Consider the following 17,119-nt stretch of genomic DNA (forward strand, 5'->3'; position numbering starts at 1 on the left):
GACCCTGACGGACGGGAATAAAGCTGTTTGACTTGTGGGAGATGCGGTCGTCCAGTCGAGAGATGATGCTTACGGCGGGGAGAGGAGCAAGAGGAAGGGAATCAAACAAAACGACACAAAAGTCGGGCTTGGGAAAGAGAAAAGTACGGATACCCAGGATGGGCAGTGGATGCCACCAATTGCGGATGGTGGGGCACTACAGCTAAAATGCACCGCATGGGTCCTGTGTAAGCGTAGAGGACGGAGGTGGAGCGAGGTAAGACCGGTACGTATCGTGAAAGCGACGAGAACCGCCCACGGGTCCGTCTGGCCGCCCGTAACCCGCGCCGAGTGACAGAGAGCGCAAAGTACAAGATACCTCAGCTGGAAAAAGGTACAAGCTGAGTGGCCAGCCATTGCTCTCCTTCCCTCATCGGGGAAGCGGTGGGCTGGATAAGACACCGTAACACCAGGCTGGAGCCTTCAGGCCGCTGAAGGGGAGTTGGGGGGGCCACTGGGGGAGGCGACGGCTTGGAACCGCGAACGGGAGAGATACTTGGCAGACCCCCCCTCAAAAATCATGGATGCATTGCGCGTATCTGCATCAGGACCCGGTGGAAAGCCCTGCTGGCCCTGCCAGCCTGGCAGCATCTGCTGCCTGTCCCTGTGGTGATCAGGATGTTTCTATTTTATCTGTCCCGGCTCCAGGCTTGCCCGCCCGTCCATCCAGGGCCCCATCGGGTTTCCAAGATGCCCCCAATCCGTCAGGGATTTTTTTTTTCTCGGCTTTGCATCCGTGACACATGCCACAGCAGTGAGGCACCATTCGGCGAAAACCCTTTGGTCACATTTTCGCCGTTTTTACGAATCTTGCAGGAACCAAGAAGCAATTCATGGATGTTAATGGTTTGGCCTGCTTCAAACACGGCCCGATCCCCACAAAACCGATGACTCTTCTGCGCTTCTGATGATTTTTTTCGTTTTCCTTTCACATTTGCCTCCGGCTCCATGTCGCGTATTATTATGTTATTATGTCCCAATGTTATTCAGGGCATATCCATCCACCAATGCCTACGCCAATGCTTACCAGATCCTTTGGCAATGCAGCTTTTACCTAGGCTGGGACGGACGAGTCAAGCTCATCAAGAAAACAAAGTAGGCCAATAATAGCCCGACTTCACCCTCCTTTACAACAAACGATAATGTTACCTCTTGGACTGCTGCACGCCCGACTTCCCACCATAATCCCGTCACCGACTTAAACGAGCTGTGAGGACAGGCTCTTTGTCAGCTACGGCCACCAGACGAGGGTCCGATGAAATGATTGACAGGAACATACTCTGGTATGGGGCTTTGTCATCCCCTCAGGACTACCTGTTAGCCGGCAAAGCGGGTGACAGAATAACCCGCGCTCACTGAGGATTCAGGTATTCTCGCGCTAAACCCATGTGAACCTGTACATCATAGCCTCCAACAAACCTGCGTTAGTCTAGGTATTAGCTATCTAAAACTCAGGTTACAAGTGCGGAATTTTTCGTCGCCCGCCTGGCCGGATACACACTTTCAGAGTACATGCCGAGGCGTACCAACCATCCCGCAGTACCGCCGCATCTCCGGACCCAGACCGACGAGCCCAGTACAGTGGCGTGGGTGCTGATGCGTTGCAGCTGCAGCATGAAAACAGCCAATGTTCCGTCACATCACCGGCATCAAATCTGCCCCACTCTTGGGAGGCTTGGGAGGTGTTTGTTGCAGATGACAGGCCGATGTGATGGAACCATTATTCAGGCACGCTGCAAAGATGACCGCTCTCCAGGGGCCGAAATGTGGCATCTCGTCGCACACAGCGGGGAAGCTGGAGAACCAGAGAGCCACAGCCCAATGCTCCCCATGTAGGTGTGTCATAATTAGTGAGCTTCCCAAAGAAAGAAAGGTTGCGAGCACAGGACAACAAGATGCATTCGACACCTCGTGCAACACACAAAGCTGGCCATGTACGGATTTTCGCCTAATAGCCGATCTCGACCGAGAAGCTTCCAAGGACTTAAATTAAAGCAGCTCTTCCCCACTGATGTGTTGGCCTTCGCCGCTCGCCGCCCACCGTCCGGTTCTGGATCGCAGATCGAACATCTCACCTCTGGGCCAGCATAGCAACGCTGAGGGTTTCCCCTCAACCCCTCTCGGCCCCGTCTCAAACTCTGACCAATCCGCCTCGCACATTCACAAGGTGTCGTGTAGCAGTTTGCCTTTCGTCATAGGGTATCCCGCTTTTGCGTCGACCTTTCTTTTATGGCAGGCCCCTCCATAACCCCCCCAAGATTGCTCTAGCGGACAAGCACCCATGGCAGGCACGGCAAGCCAGACAGCTAGTCGTTTCGACCACCCACGGACGGTCGCTGACCACCCAATGTCGCAGACGGGAGGAGAGGGGAAAGGGTGAGTGAGAACAGACTTCGCCTTAAAACGAGACACATTTTCGACGTCACAGCCTAGTTGGGACTTTCTGGGGCGCATGACGCATCCCTTCTGGCGCACCATGTTCCAACCACGCGACACTAGTGTATGAACGGTTTGCCGTGCTCTGCGTTTGCTTGGCGGTTGAAATTCTCATCGTACAATGCTTCGTGCTATTCTACCCTCCAATTATAGTACAACAATGGCGCTCTGCGTGGGAGCTGGTATACAAGTGGATGCTTTCCGCGCCTGACTCCGTTTTTATACGTGCTTCAAAATCGACTGTCGTTGGACTAATGCTTTATGGCACAACAGTAACACCAATCGACTTTGCCTGGTAGATGATGGAACGGGAGAGTGCCTCGAGGCTGAGACCCGATAGACGCATTTCGGATTGCTTGATTTTCGCGATCTCGTAGACGTGCTTCAGGCTAACCGTTCCGACCGTCTCCTTTCCGGGGTTGCTTGCACCCTTCCGCTTGCCCTTCTTGCCCAGGGGCACCTCGGCCGCGTTGAGAAGAAGCCATGAAGTGTGAGGTGTTCGAATGTCGAAGTGGAATGACCGGTCGCCTCTGACGGTAACGCGACAAGGCATTGGTGTACCGGGGTTGATGTGTGCTGTTCTTGCATTGAATTCCTATAGTGGGCAAAGACGCGTTAGCATTGATCTCGACCATGGCATAACCGCCCCCTTAAAAGCACAGATGTTGGGCAGAGAGTGGTGGGTGTTGCTCATCGGGGGGCCAAGGAGAGTCTTACCTTGCAGAAGTCCATTGACTTGACACCCTTGCTACCCAGCGCAGGGCCGACAGGAGGACTTGGGCTCGCCTGCCCAGCGCCCACGATGAGCTTCACGACCTGGTCGGCTATGGTCGCTCCTCGCTTCGACATGATGGCGGTTGTGCGAACAGCTGTGGTTGTCGAGGAAAGGGGAGGGTTGGTGAGGCAGGAATATGCGCCGCAAGTCGCTTCGCTCAATCAGATGCTGAATGTTCGGAGGTGGAAAATTTAGGAGCCTTGATGCACTAGCCACGCGGTACATGTCCAAGCGACCGGGATGCTCGGGGGACGCGGTATCCACCCTGGTCGCATTAGCCACAGTTTCACCGTCATTGGATGGTGGGATGACCCCTCGGCCCCTCCGCCTCTTCTTGTTTGGGGCGGTCAGCTCAACTTCCTCTCAACTGGGTTTTTCTCTTAAGAACTCGTCAAGAAGCTTGATTTTCAATCATACCGTATAGATTTGTCCTCTTTACAGACGATTACCGATTTCTAAACCCACCGCCGCGTCCGCCGTTTCTCCCGCCGTTTCCCCGGTCCCGTCGTTCAAGATGTTCAAGTGGGCGCAACAAAAGTAACCCGTCCGCTGTTGTCTCTTGCGTCTGCCAAGGCTAATCTCTAATTCACCCAGGCTCGCCGATGTAGCGGGTACCCAAGAACCCATCTACGGACCAACAGCTATCAGGTCCGTTGCCGAGGAGGCCAAGGAGACCACCCACACCGAGACCACCAAGGATGACCTGAAATGGGTGGCGGCCGACTCGACTTCGGTTGAGACGCAGAGCTTCTATTTGATGGGCGACAATGGACACCTTGGGCTGGCCCAGGTCATTTACAGCAACGTTGGGTATGGCACGGCTCCAACAACGCAACGCAGTTGTCGCCCCATTTTACTTTTGCTGACTCTCTTATCCGAATAGTGGCATCCGCACGACGTGCCAATTCAACGTCAAGATCTTCTATCCGGAGAGGTCGAAGCCCACACTCTGGGAGACCACGCAGCTCAAACAGCATGAGGTCAGTGATGACCGACTGTCTTTCTACGCCGAAGACTGCGCCGTTGAGTTGTCCGAGGATGGCACTTACTACACGATCAAGAGCATGAACTCGGAGAACGCCATTGTCAACCTCAAGGTCACCCGCACCTCCCCCGGCTTCCACGCCGGCAAGACGGGCAAGACGCTGTTTGGCACTGATTTGTCAAACCCCTGGGGAACCATGCGCCACGCCTTTTGGCCACGGTGCGTCGTCGAGGGTACTATCACTACCAAGGAGGGCCCCGTCGACTTCAAGGGCCGGGGCTTCTACGTGTACGCGCTGCAGGGCATGAAGCCGCACCACGCAGCGGCCAAGTGGAACTTTGTCGACTTCCAGGGCCCTAACTACTCCGCCGTCATGATGGAGTACACTACCCCTCCCTCGTACGGCTCGACGGTCGTCAGTGTCGGCGGCATCGCCAAGGACGGCGAGATGATTTACGGCGGTGTCACGCAGACGGCCAAACACACCAAGGTGAAGAACGACGCAGTCAACGAGTGGCCCGAGCCGGAGGAGATCAAGTTTACTTGGTCCGGCAAGGACAAGAATGGCAAGGCCGTGGAGGCTGTCGTCGAGGGCCCGCTGGGAGAGCGACTCGACAGAGTGGATGTCCTGGCCGAGGTCCCCGGCTTCGTCAAGAAGATCGTGGCTGGCACAGCCGGCACCAAGCCATACATTTACCAGGTGAGATTTGCAGTATATACTAACACCAGAGTTCCGCTAACATCCCTCGCAGTACTGCCCGACGAAGAGCAAGCTTTCTTTGAAGCTCAAGATTGGCGACGAAGAAATCTCCGAGGAGGGTCTCTGCTTCAGCGAGGCCACTTTCATCTCTGAATAGACCTGGATAATGGGTGATGGCGACGCTCTTTGGGTACAGGTCGCCGGTCTGGTTAGGCGTTCAGATGGGGCTCTGGTCACTCGTTCCTACTTGGTTACGCATACTTGTTCTATAAAGCTGTTCTAATACGAATAAACACTTTTCAATGTTCTGACTAGGTTTTGGTATCCTCTTTCTGGCTACACTCTCCTGCTTGGCTTGGTTCTGAACGCGTCAAAGCTCACCTTCATTGTCGGCCAAATCGCTCTCGTGAGTCGTAGAGCCCCCCACCTCCGACTCGTAAGTTCTCTGGAATTAGACATTCTCGACAGGCACCCAAGCCGATTTGTTGAATGCTACAGTTTAGCCATTAAGTTTGTCCAGACGCTGTTTCAGTACGGCAGGTGGCACGGACCAAGCTGCCCGATAAGGCAGATAATGTAACCATACCATCTGCAGTGTACCGCTCACTCCCCACTCTCACTCATCCCAAGCCACCACATCCGCCCGCCCACGTTCCCCCCACCACAATCAACTTCTCTAAACGCCGACACCGTTACCGCGCGATTCGTCACCAGCAGCCAGCGAAATCGCGTGAAGTTTAAATCAAGGCCGTCATTCCGAGGAGCAATTCCAACGGTGCAAATCGCCTGAAGCCCAAAAAATGCCGCCTATGATTCCTCACCGGGGCGGTCCCGGCGGAGGCAAGAGGGGCACCGCAGTGAAACCCACCATGGGCGGGAAATCCAAGACCATCCTGCCCGGCGCTGGAGGACCTGGAGGGGCGAAGAGACACCGGCAAGTCACTACTCACAGGTTCCCGCTTGGCTTGGGTGAGATTGGGCTACTGACTAGAGATCAGAAAGATCATCAAAGATACGATTCGGGGAATAAGTGAGTGTTCATCTCTCGTGTAAGCTTGCACGTAAGTGGGGACGATTGCTGATGTTGATAATTCGATACAGCCAAGCCCGCCATACGGTGAGTTGGAATTACTTGTTCTTTGGGATTGCTTCGATTGTGTTGTGCTCTCACTATTTATCCTCCAACGTCATCGCCGTCGCTCGTTCTATCACTCCAAAGCAGACCCTTGGCTCCCAACCACTCACCACTCACCCCCTCACATCTACAAGGCCAATGCTAATGTGTCCTTTGCACTCTAGTCGTCTCGCCCGCCGTGGAGGAGTCAAGCGTATCTCAGCCATGATCTACGACGACGCAAGATCCGCCCTGGACGCCTGGCTTCGTGATGTGAGTTTCACCTTTTTGCGCCTACTAAATATACCTTCATGGTACACACTTCCAGCCTAAGTATTCTGACATTTGATCACAGGTCTTGAAGGACTGCATCACCTACACCGAGCACCGAGGGGCAAAGACCGTCACCATCTACGACGTAAGTATTATCCCAACTCGTGCGCGCAAATCCACGCACCTTCCGCAGCGACCCTAACTTGAACTACAGGTCCTCCACGCCCTCAGACGCAAGGGGACCCCGATCTACGGTTTTGACCCAGACACATACGTTGAGTCCAAGAGCCGAAAAGCTACGGCCCAGGTCCACGACTGAGCCCCGTTGTTATTACCCAGGCAATCGAACAACTGGGGCTGCCAACAGTGTCGGCGAAGGCCGGTGGTCGGTCCTGTGTACGCACGCTACTCTTTTGATACGAGTTTTCATGATTCCCCCTCCATGTTTGGCGTTACAGTCTAGGGGAGTATGGAGCAAGTCAGTAAGCCGAAGGACGGTACACTGCGGTTAATGTTGGTTTATTACACACTTTGCCCCTGGCAAATGGGCCAGGAAGCAAAAGCATCCTTTGTAATCGGAGAATCGGAGGTTTCGGGATACGATGTTACGACTTGGGCGAGGACGGGGAGTCGACTGGGGAACATCACAGAACAGACGACTGCCCTACGTTTCGTTGTTTGCCGAGGTTGTGGAACAGGGACTGAATCACTCCGAAGCCTGGCCAGGCCCGGGGACGATGGGACTTAATGAAATGGACGGATGAAGGATCCCCTCTGGAGCCCGAGGCAGTTTTAGGTCACGTGTTGCGTGAACAGCATCTCGACAGAAAGGCGGCAGGTCTCACATAAGGCTCGCACGGGTGCTGAGCAGCAGCAACTAGAGACCAAGTCTGAAATGATATGACGAATCGTTTACGGACAAGGATGAACTTGAGATGGCGTGCCAAACGATGGGATTATATTATGGCAGACGAGGCCAAGTGTTCTCGAACCAAGGCCTTCTTTCCTCTCTGCGCATCCCTCCTCGTCTAGTGGTATCTCCAAAAAAGTAATTCAAGAGTCTTTCTCTCCCGCCGCCCTTCCATGAACGGATGTGGGAGACAGACCATGTACCGTTCTAAATTGTATGAAAACCAAACCCAAAACAAAAAACCAAAAAAAAAAAAAACCCGCCAATGAACCGCGAAATAACGAGGGGTATCGTTTGAAGAAGACATGAAAGAAGATCCTGCCGGGGCTGCTTCGGCGTGCAAACCCCCTCTGCAATTTCTAGGGTATAAAATCCGTTCCCACCCGCCGCCGCTCGTCGCCCCCGCCTAGTTGCCCGGAAAACACGCATTAAAAAAGATATTTGGTATAAAATTGATGACAGATTTGACACCGTGTATTCGACGATGAGAGATCCGTCCGTGGGGAGGACCCAAAAAAAAAAAAAAGGGTATTTCACCTCTTCTTCTTGGTCAGCTCCCGCTCAGCCAGCACGCCGTCGAGCGTCTTGGCAGCCCAGCGCTCGCGCTTCCTGAAGGTACCGTTGAAGAACTCTGGCAGCACCATGCGGCTGTTGGCGTGCTCCAGCGCGAAGCCGACCTCGGCGTCCTTGCCGCAGCGTTCGCGGGTGACGCGGATCGCCTCGTGGAGGAGGTCGGTGCCGACGCCCTTGCCGCGGTAACGGAGCTTCGTCGTCCAGGCGCGGATGACCCCCTTGCCCCCGCGGAAGCTGCCGGCCTTGTTCCTGCGCTTGCTGCCTGCGGTGGCGGCGGCGGACGGGCTGGAGGGCTCGAGGCGGAGAACGAGGGCGCCGACGATCTCGGATCCAAAGCGGGTGCCCAGCACCAGGTCCTCCTCGTCGGGGGAGGCATCCGGATGGGGACGGATGAAGGACCACGACATCTGCTCGGCGAGAGGTATGTAACCGCTCGTCGCCCAGCGAATGGCCAAAAGGTAAGTCATGACGACGCCGCTGAACAGGGTGAGGGCCATGCCGAGGTCACGCTGCCGGCCGTAGGAGTACTGGTAGGCGACGCCAAGGACTGCTGCGAGACCGGCCAGGGGCACGGGGTGAAAGACGAGCGAGTAGGACGCCTGTTGGCGCTGCTGGGCGACGGAGTCGGCGATGAGATGGAGCGCCTCGGCCTTGTCTTCGCGGGTGGAGAGGATCTCGAGAGACAGGGGAGGGATGTCATCGAGGGGGTCGAGTGTTTGAGAAGTTGCCAACGGGGAAGGCGCCGCGGGTCGATGGGTGTTGCGAGTAGCAACAGTAGGCTGGAGTACGGGGGTGCTCGTGTTGGAAGACATGGCTGAGGGGTTCAGAACCAGGTTGGCGCGGAGAAAGGTGAAAAAGGCTGGACAATTGTCAGTACGCTATTGTGAGGCAGGCTCAGATGAGTTGCGAGGGAAGCCAGGTAGAAGACAGAGAATGAGAACCAAGTGAATAGAATTGGTGATGGTGGTGAAATTTGGGTTGTGACGGACAGGTTGAAAAAAGGCTGGTCAATATTTCAGATGAGATTTTGTGACCCGCGTCTGAATCTGGACTGGTCTAAACCACGGGGAGCCGAGATCCGGGACCGTGACTTTCGGTCTCTTCTCGATGCAAACTCCACACACAATTACTCCCAAGCGGACTTTCCAGGCAACTTGCAAGAAGGGCGCAATGGTTGAGACGGCAATGAGTTGTATCGTGGCCAGGCGTGATGGGGGCATGTGCATGTAGTCGGGTTGTGACATGTGCCAAGACGGAAGGGATATTGAAGAATGAGCGGCCAAGAGAAGATAACGGAAAGCGCCCCTGGTCAAATGGGGGGAAAAAAATTTACTTCAGGAGAAGAAAATGCTAGCTCTTACCTGCACTTGTTTTAATGGCGGGGACGGCATGGTTGAACGTGTCGGTAAGGGCATTGTGAGAGTGCCAGTTGCTCACATTGAGCTCACGGATGCCCATGTGGTGCGGCGAATCCATCTTATTGGCTCGTCGGTTCAGTCGGGACAGTCCAGCTTAGTTCCTCGCGGCAGGAGCTGGGGAGCGGCAAGACTCGCCAGCTGTGAGGAGCTGCGGTTGCTGGAAGATGCGCCGGGAGCCAGGGGATGGGTGACAGCGCTGAACTGCAGGCGGCCGGAGAGGGCTGGGGTGGTATGCTCCCTAGTGGTGGCAGCTGGCGACAGACGATAAGCGCGTGGTGGAGCAAGCAAGCAGAGCGTCGACAGGCCCTAATGCCCAAGAGGGATGTTGGTCTCGTGAATAGAAAGTTGACGAGAAATGAGGGACCCTGTCACGATGAGAGGGGCCAAAGCATGGATCGAAGGCCCGTCTATATATCCTCCGAGGGGGGGGGGGGGGTCCAGTCCAGTCCAGTACAGTCCAGTCCGAAAAAAGATTTCTCTTCGTGTTGGTGTTGGGGGTGGCTGGATGTCCAGGAAAATAAAAACGGGTTGGCGGTTGCGCTGTGCCGTTGATTATTAGTAACTGCCAGGTAAAGGTTGGTTGGTTGGTCTGGTCTGGTGTAGGTCTGTGTTGGTGTTCTTGGTATGTCGGTTGTGCTGCTGGACTTGCACAGACAGACAGAGAGAGAGAGAATCGCCCGCGCGCCTGTCGTAGGGAAACCCGTCCCAAGTGGCTGGGGGGGAGGAGGGATGAGGAAGAAGAATAAGCAAAACGGAAAGATTAAATAGAGGTAGTGGATTATTCAACCCCCTTCGTCCAGCAAGATGGGAACACAAAGTGGGAAGTGAGGGAAAATTTTAAAGGCTTGGAACCTAAAAATCTGCAGGACAAAAAAAAGATTTTCATAGGAGAGTGGGCGGACTTTGGTTAAGTATGCTGCTGGTTGGACAAGTCCGGGGATGAGCATGGGATGGGCATGGGATGGATGGGATGGGATGGGATGGGGGATGGAGAGCAAAGATTGTCGTCGTGTGCGTGCGAATGGGAACCTCCTTCAAACCAACGTCGAAACGAAGTACCTCCGTCGCTACGGCCACACGCAGCCAAGCTAGGTACTTTGGGGACTCGAGGCCGTTGTTCAGCTCGCAATGGGGCAACAGTATTTTCAAGGAGGCCGTGACTCTAGAATCCAAGGGTGGAATGTATCCATCCCATCCCATCCATCCATCCATCCATCCATGCCGTACGGCGCTGGTTTTGTTGGTGGCTTGCTGCATGTGGGTGAGCTAAAGTTGAGGTGCGCTTCTGCCATATCAACCCTATCATCTATCTGTATTCATCTGGTCTTGGTCGGGTGGCTCACTGGTTTCTGCTTCTCCTGTCCATCTCTTGCAGCGTTAACGCCAGTGGTTGGGCGCATTGGCAAGACAAGAGACGCATATCCATACACACGCAAACGCACACCCACACCACCACCCCCCACTGACACTCCCTCCCTGCCAGGCCAGCCCAGTCCAGCCCATCGTCGCGCGTGTGCTGCGTCGCTGCGAGGAGCTGGGCTGGGATGAGCGGTGGGAAGGATTGCAGCAGCTACTGCAGGAAGCAGGGCAAATCCGCACCCACCGTCTTGCAGATTTCTGATCAAGGCCCCCCGTGTTCCCGGGGCTTCTCACAGGCTTGATAAGGCGGCCTGGCCGCCACGCCAATCAGGTTTGACGGGTCCGCTGCCATAGCTTGTCAAGGCAAAACATGACCAGCGCCTTGCCAGCGTCTGGGACCAACGACGGGGTTCTTGGCCCGGACGGTGGGTGGGGGGGGGGGAGGACTGTGACCCTTGCCCAGCCTAGGGGGTGGTGGGGTCCAGTTGTTGGAGGGGTCCATGTCAGTGAGTGTCAGGATCCAATCCAACGCGACGTGATCCAATGCTTCATGGATGTGGCTTCTCATCTAGCCCCCAGGCGAGAGGTGCCTGTCCCAGTCCATGGGTCGGACCCGGCTCCACGAGACCACCGTTGGCGTGTATCTAACTGTCATGGTCGTCGACGGCACTTGGTTTCGAGGATTCGTCATTCGTCGCAGCTCCAGGCCGCTAGGTGTCGAGAGCGAACCGTCTGTGATGCACAGGCCATGCAATTGCGTACGCATCTCTTTGTTCTGTTCTTTGGGGGGGGGGGGGGGGGGGGGGGGGTAGGCCGTATCTCTGTTATCGGTATCATAGTTTCCGGGGAACAAGGTGGCTTTGGTGATGGGTGGTGACATCGGCGAAGGAATGTTTTCGATTCTGCAAGATGCTGTGTCTCTGGCGTCACTCTTGGGGGGTTAAAGCTGTGTTTGTGGTGGTTGGGTGTTGGGGGGGGGATGCGCATTGGGGTAGGTGGGATGATGGATTGGGATGGGATGGGATGGGACGGCTTGGACTATTGGATTGAATTCGATGCTTGGAACTGATAGCGAATACGCCCGGCAGGCTGGCACACCACAACAGGACTCGACATGGGCAATGATGCGAGTGAGGCAAAGTGCAGGCCGAACTGAACTGGGCTGGGCGGCCAATGTTGTTTTTTTCCCTTGATTTCTTTTTTTCCTTGGGGGCGGCGGCGGCGGCTCTCGCTCGGTTCCGGGTGTTACTACTGTTTGTATTTCCCGAGGCCGAGGGCATGGCGCATGTTCGTCGTTCGTTGTTCGTATTCTCAAGGGGAAATCCGCATGGCGCTGATTCAGAATCCCTCTATTTTCTCGTGTGCCTCAGCCGTCTGCCTTCCTGTCCATCTGTAACAACCGCCGAGAACATAATTCGAAGAGTTGTTCCGTCATGGCAGCGGGGAGAGAGTTTGGATAATTTGAGACAATGACAATATGTCGAGGCAAAGACCAGCCCAACAAGTACACTACAAAACCACCTACCCCCCCTCCTTCCTTCGCATCTACTATCTGCTCTTGGCAGCCATGTCCCCAATTGGAACCCCCCCTAGGAATAAAGACTTTCTTATACTCCAACGCCAGCCAGCACCACCCTTGCGGCCGCGGGCAATGACAGACTGGCTCCCCCTCGCCGTTGCTGCTTTTAGGACGAAATGGGCTCCTCGGGGAACTCTGCTCAGGTGATGACCGATATCTCCTCAGATGCGCATGCAACATAGAGTGATCGACTCTTATCTATTAAGATGCAACACTGCATGCATAACAACTCAACAACCCAAGATAAGAAGTCTCCGGTGCTATGACGTAGCACTGCAAAGCGGACGAGATGGAATATCCTCACTGTTCAGGCCTTGATTTTTGTGTTTGTAATATCGACGGCATCTCGCGCTTACGATGTGTCTGTTTTTACTCGATGCACCATGTAATTATGCGAGCGGAAATGCACCACTAAACTACTCGCGATGCATCGAAAGAGTCCGTCATGACACTTTTCTGGCAAGTAGAAGCTATGCACCTGCATTACTGCTCTCGCGTATGTGTTGAAAGCTGCTGGTGAGATACTACATACCTACGACGGGTCCCAGTTGAACAGGGTTGCAGTTCGGGGAGCAAGAGACAGCCGGGTTACTAAACGTAGTGAGGACCTGGCCCGTGGTGTCCTGGCAGAAACCGGCCTGGCCGCCGAAATAAAGCAGGGTTGGACCAGGTAAAGGCGCGCCGTTACTGAGGCTGAAAGCCATGGCGATGCTTCCCCGAGGACTGATGGGGCGAAGAGGAATGAAGGGTGTGCCGGGGTTCACCAAAGATGACCAAGCCTCCAATAGTCAGTTGGCCGAGGTTGTCCGGGGTGAAAGTGGTCGCTGCGGCACCAGTTGTTCGTGTTCTCGACGGCAGTCTGGCGCCGTTGCCAGCGAGATCGACGACGTCGTTCAACAAGTCGGATATATCGCGGATGGCGCCGGCGTCGACCACCATTGACAAGGACGCGATCAACACCGCCGCAGCGTCGTAGTTCGTTTGCTTGGCCCAGGCTATTTGGCAGGTGCCATCGCAGCTTATTTTTGGCGAGACGAAAGTGGTATTGAAAATAGCTGGGCGCTGGGACGCCAAATCCAACGACGGCCCTTTCTCTCCCTCAGATAGTCCGACGGAGGTTTGTTCTCTTCCTCAGATAGTCCGACGGGGTTTTGTTCTCCTTAGTCCTCCCGTCCATCCTCATGTCACTTTGGCGCCAGCACTCCCAACAGCTGCCGCCTGTGATAGCCAGTTTGATGGTCCCCCTTCGAGGAAGATAGTCATGGTCGCCCGTCGGCTCGTGCCACTTTCTTTACCGAACTGGGACCGTCCAGACCCTCCATTCCTCGCGCCCCCGGCGCCGCTCTTGGTTTGCCCACGGGAAGAGCAAACAGAGTGGACGCTCTTCGGCAGCCTGTCTAGACGGATGTTAGTGTAAGAGCAGCCTTTCCACACAATTCACATGTGCCATGGCCGACGGGGAAAAGAAGCCTCGGATGAGTCCTTTGCAGTTGGTCATTTGAGTACTATCAATCAACTCTAAGACGTAGAAAATAAAGCTTTCTGTCCCACAAGGAGGCATTTGATAACCCGAGTCAAGAATGTTCGTCGACTTGTTGCCCAGAAAGAAAGCCTCACATGTGTCACCGGAGCGTAATCTCCCAGATAATCGAGAATCATACTCGGGGCATCTCATTGGTTCTTTCAGAGAGGGGGTTTCGGCTGCGAGGGAGGCTGAGACACCCGTGTTTATATGCTGAGATGGCGTGTCAATTTCGAATATGGGGAAGTCAAAAATGCCAGCCCAGCCACAATCAGAGCTTAGCGGGTGAGCAGGACAGGTCATACGTGGTACCTACACTATCCTGTCGATAGCTTCGACTGGGATTGCTGGCTTGAGCCCGGGTTGTAGACATCAACGGCCTCGGTTTCCGCTGTGCAAGGCTTAGTACATACTGGAGACATAAGGTACAGTACGGGGCCACAGAATGAGCTGTATCAACTGGTTACGGGTGGATGGCGCAGCCCACACTTGTTTACTCTTAAAATGCAGGCCTCGTTACTCTTGGAGATCCATTGCTCGACGCAGTAGGGATAGGGCCCTATGTGCCTTCGCTGCGGATCTTTCATAGCACGTCGCGCTTCAGCTTTGAGGCAGCTACGTTTGCACAAGTTCATGGCACTTTGTTGTAATTGCGAGCGCACCCTCTGGCATGGTGTGCAACTACAAAGGAATGTATCTGTAGGCAAATCGTGGTCAGGACGTGTGATGTTGGCCTATGCTAGTAATGTGTAATGCTGGCCAACAAAGGTCATTGTCTTAGGGGGGCGCCCCTGGAAGAGTATTGCTAGATTCATTACTCTGTATTGCCAGCGACTACCTAGCTGGAGCGGTGACCTGAGATCAATGGTCAACAATGGACTGTTCTCTTTGGATTCGGCTTGGGTTTATTTGTGACTTGCTGACGTACTTCTGCTGATACTGGCCCTGGTCAGTGGGTGCATCTGTAACTGACTTCTGCAACCTGGGAATCGACCAAAACGGACCCCCGCATTCAGGCCAGCCCCTGATGGAGAGCGGATACAGGGCAAGACCGTTTTAGCCGCCTTGAATCTGCCTTCTATTCGCCCCAAGTGACTGGTTCGTAATATGCAAACATGACACGACATGCAAGAACTAGTAGGGTAAACAGACGATCGACACACCAAAGTCTCCCGCCGTAGCCGCACCGGGCCGACTAAGTGAGCGTACGTACTATGAGCCTTCCTCCCCGGGGCATCTTGTGTTCCTGGGCTCGATAACGACTGGCCCTTGGGAGACGTCTTGGCACCATCCTCACCTTGCTGCCTTTCCAGCATGCCGGATTAGGCTGTGTCAACTGCCATACCATTGTCTGGGCTTGACGACAAAGGGACACACAAAGGCGCTGTTTCCAGTGATGCCGCCCACACGCCCGATATCTGAAACAGCGGGTACGGAGCTTGCAGCACGCACTCTGTGCCCCCCTCAAGATCGACCGTCCGACAAAGACCCTCTTTGGCAGTCTGGGCCGAACGGCCGCACTCGCTGCTGCGTGTGCAAAGTCAAATGCATGTTGAAAGATGAAATCCAAGACACGACGTTGTCCCGGATGCCCGCTTTCCCACATCAGATCGTCGAAACGCCCCTCATGGCGCCATTCGTCGCCGAGCAATGACGCCGCCTGACACCGCCATACATAGATAGCATGGGGTGGAGAGTTGGGTTTGCGGGGGATGGATTGGTCGGCCAGGGCGGCCGGGACTTACTGCCGCCCGAGTCGGTGGAAGCAACGGGGCCGACAGCAGACTGGATTTCCACATGGTCTCTAGCCTGAGCAGTCTGCCATGATTATGGGGAGTTTGGGTGACGGTCAAATCAGGGTCGAGGCCAGACTGTAGCTTCGGATGGCGGCGATCGCATGACCAGGTATCTCCATGCCAAGACAGGCTGGCTTGTTAAGACTGGCCGATTAAACGTGCCGTGGGTGTCAAGCGAGCGGTGAGTCGGAGTTGGCTGCTGCTCAGCTTAATGGTCTAGAACCCCAAGGATCTTTTGGTAGACGAGCTCTAGAGGCCGATGGCCTGTCGCGTGTGCGGATGAGTGATTTACTGCGAATACCTATTGGAGAGATGTGGTGATGCCTTCGTGTCGCTAGAGACTAGCTTCCCAGTCGCTCGGTAAAGCTCGGGAAGAGACCATCATCTGCCTGTCTTTCTGATCGTTCCTTTGGTGCTGCCGGACACCAGACGGTCGATGCTAGCTAATTCAAGGTCCTAGCCTGGAGCCGACTGGCAAGGCAATCCCCGTTCTTTTGCGGCCGGCAAAATTGACGACAAACGACGTTATATCTGGGACACAAGCTGCCGTGATGGTCTGCCGACTACATGAAATGTCGTGTGTTCCTCACGTCCCACGCTTCAGGTTGTCCAAGACGACGGCGTTGCTTCTTCTCTGCCGCCAACGTGTATTTCGTCCACGGTGTGACGGATATTACATCATGCGTATTGACTTTTTACAGAATACGGGCCTCATGGCCTCCTTCCACTTGATTTTATCCCGTCCTGGTTCGGAGACCTTACCTATGGCACTTTCTTTCGGTTCCACCCATGGAAGAATGCGGTAGGAAATAGTCTTTGAAGGTCCTTTTTCTTCTCTTCTTTTCTTGCCAGGACAGACGCGCTGCTGCTCCAACCCAGTATCCGGTCTCGCGGTGCTACCTCAAGTTGTTAGTGGCCTCGAATGAGATGGGCCCCACATCTCGAGCTGGTTTTTAGAGGCTTTGGATGCCGAAAACCTAGAATCAGAATCGCAGTCTTCTTTTCTCTTTCATTTTCGCGGGAGAATTTGCTTCAGCATGATCGAGCCGCTCAGTAGTCTGGCTCCGCTCAAACTCTTGTTCGACAGCCTGGTTTCCGATGTGCAGCCCCGACATATTGCATCATGGCACTGCCCTGATTAGTCCAGGACTTTCAGTCAGACAGACCTGCTGCGCAACGGGAACGGACGTTGGAGCCCTCCGGCGGCTCCTCTTTGTCACGCCCGTCCTTGAACCGCGTCCGGGGCCGTTTCTGCGCCAGTGATCTCCAAGGTGCACAGCAAGGCAGTCTCCAACGTCAACACAGCGTCAGCAAAGCGTTGAGGGTGACCACGGCGGCGGCGGCGCTTCTACGACACGAGCCTCCCTGCCAAAAAAAAAAGTGGCGGCTCGCCGTCCAGTCATCGGTTGCGAGTGCAACTAGTCCGGACCAGGCAGATTCGCTGTCTGCCTTGCTGCCTCCGCAAGCAAGTGGTTGGCCGAGTCCTGGTTGATTCTGCAGCAGCTGCATCAGTTACTGCGCGACTTGTACCATTTCGTTTCTCGGAAAGCCGGAGAGCCCGCATCTCCAACCGAGAGCAGGATGCGCGTGGTGAAGCATGCATCGCCGAGTTGTTCGTATACAAACAGTGATGGCTATCA

The 17,119-nt window shown here is 54.9% G+C and overlaps 4 protein-coding genes across 4 annotated transcripts; 2 read left to right on the forward strand and 2 right to left on the reverse strand.

The window, feature by feature from the left end:
• Window positions 1–2,734: 2,734 nt before the first annotated feature.
• EsH8_VIII_000536 (mitochondrial 54S ribosomal protein uL11m) lies at window positions 2,735–3,324 on the reverse strand (the record flags this gene model as incomplete). The annotated part of the gene is made up of 2 exons (XM_083269578.1): window positions 2,735–3,070; window positions 3,193–3,324. The coding sequence occupies 2 exons, from the start codon at window positions 3,322–3,324 to the stop codon at window positions 2,735–2,737; spliced, it is 468 nt and encodes a 155-aa protein (XP_083129346.1).
• Window positions 3,325–3,764: 440 nt separating this feature from the next.
• EsH8_VIII_000537 (oxidative stress survival, Svf1-like protein) lies at window positions 3,765–5,092 on the forward strand (the record flags this gene model as incomplete). Its single annotated transcript, XM_083269579.1, has 4 exons — window positions 3,765–3,787; window positions 3,845–4,060; window positions 4,134–4,935; window positions 4,988–5,092. The coding sequence occupies 4 exons, from the start codon at window positions 3,765–3,767 to the stop codon at window positions 5,090–5,092; spliced, it is 1,146 nt and encodes a 381-aa protein (XP_083129347.1).
• A 643-nt stretch (window positions 5,093–5,735) lies between these two features.
• On the forward strand, window positions 5,736–6,641 carry EsH8_VIII_000538 (uncharacterized protein; the record flags this gene model as incomplete). The annotated part of the gene is made up of 6 exons (XM_083269580.1): window positions 5,736–5,873; window positions 5,938–5,965; window positions 6,037–6,052; window positions 6,235–6,322; window positions 6,405–6,467; window positions 6,537–6,641. 6 exons carry the CDS (start codon window positions 5,736–5,738, stop codon window positions 6,639–6,641), a joined length of 438 nt encoding a protein of 145 aa, XP_083129348.1.
• A 1,124-nt stretch (window positions 6,642–7,765) lies between these two features.
• On the reverse strand, window positions 7,766–9,281 carry EsH8_VIII_000539 (uncharacterized protein; the record flags this gene model as incomplete). The annotated part of the gene is made up of 2 exons (XM_083269581.1): window positions 7,766–8,664; window positions 9,167–9,281. The coding sequence occupies 2 exons, from the start codon at window positions 9,279–9,281 to the stop codon at window positions 7,766–7,768; spliced, it is 1,014 nt and encodes a 337-aa protein (XP_083129349.1).
• Between the last annotated feature and the right edge of the window lie 7,838 nt (window positions 9,282–17,119).

Source organism: Colletotrichum jinshuiense, chromosome 8 (assembly GCF_051148585.1).
Source record: "Colletotrichum jinshuiense chromosome 8, complete sequence".
Taxonomy (NCBI): Eukaryota; Fungi; Ascomycota; class Sordariomycetes; order Glomerellales; family Glomerellaceae; genus Colletotrichum; species Colletotrichum jinshuiense.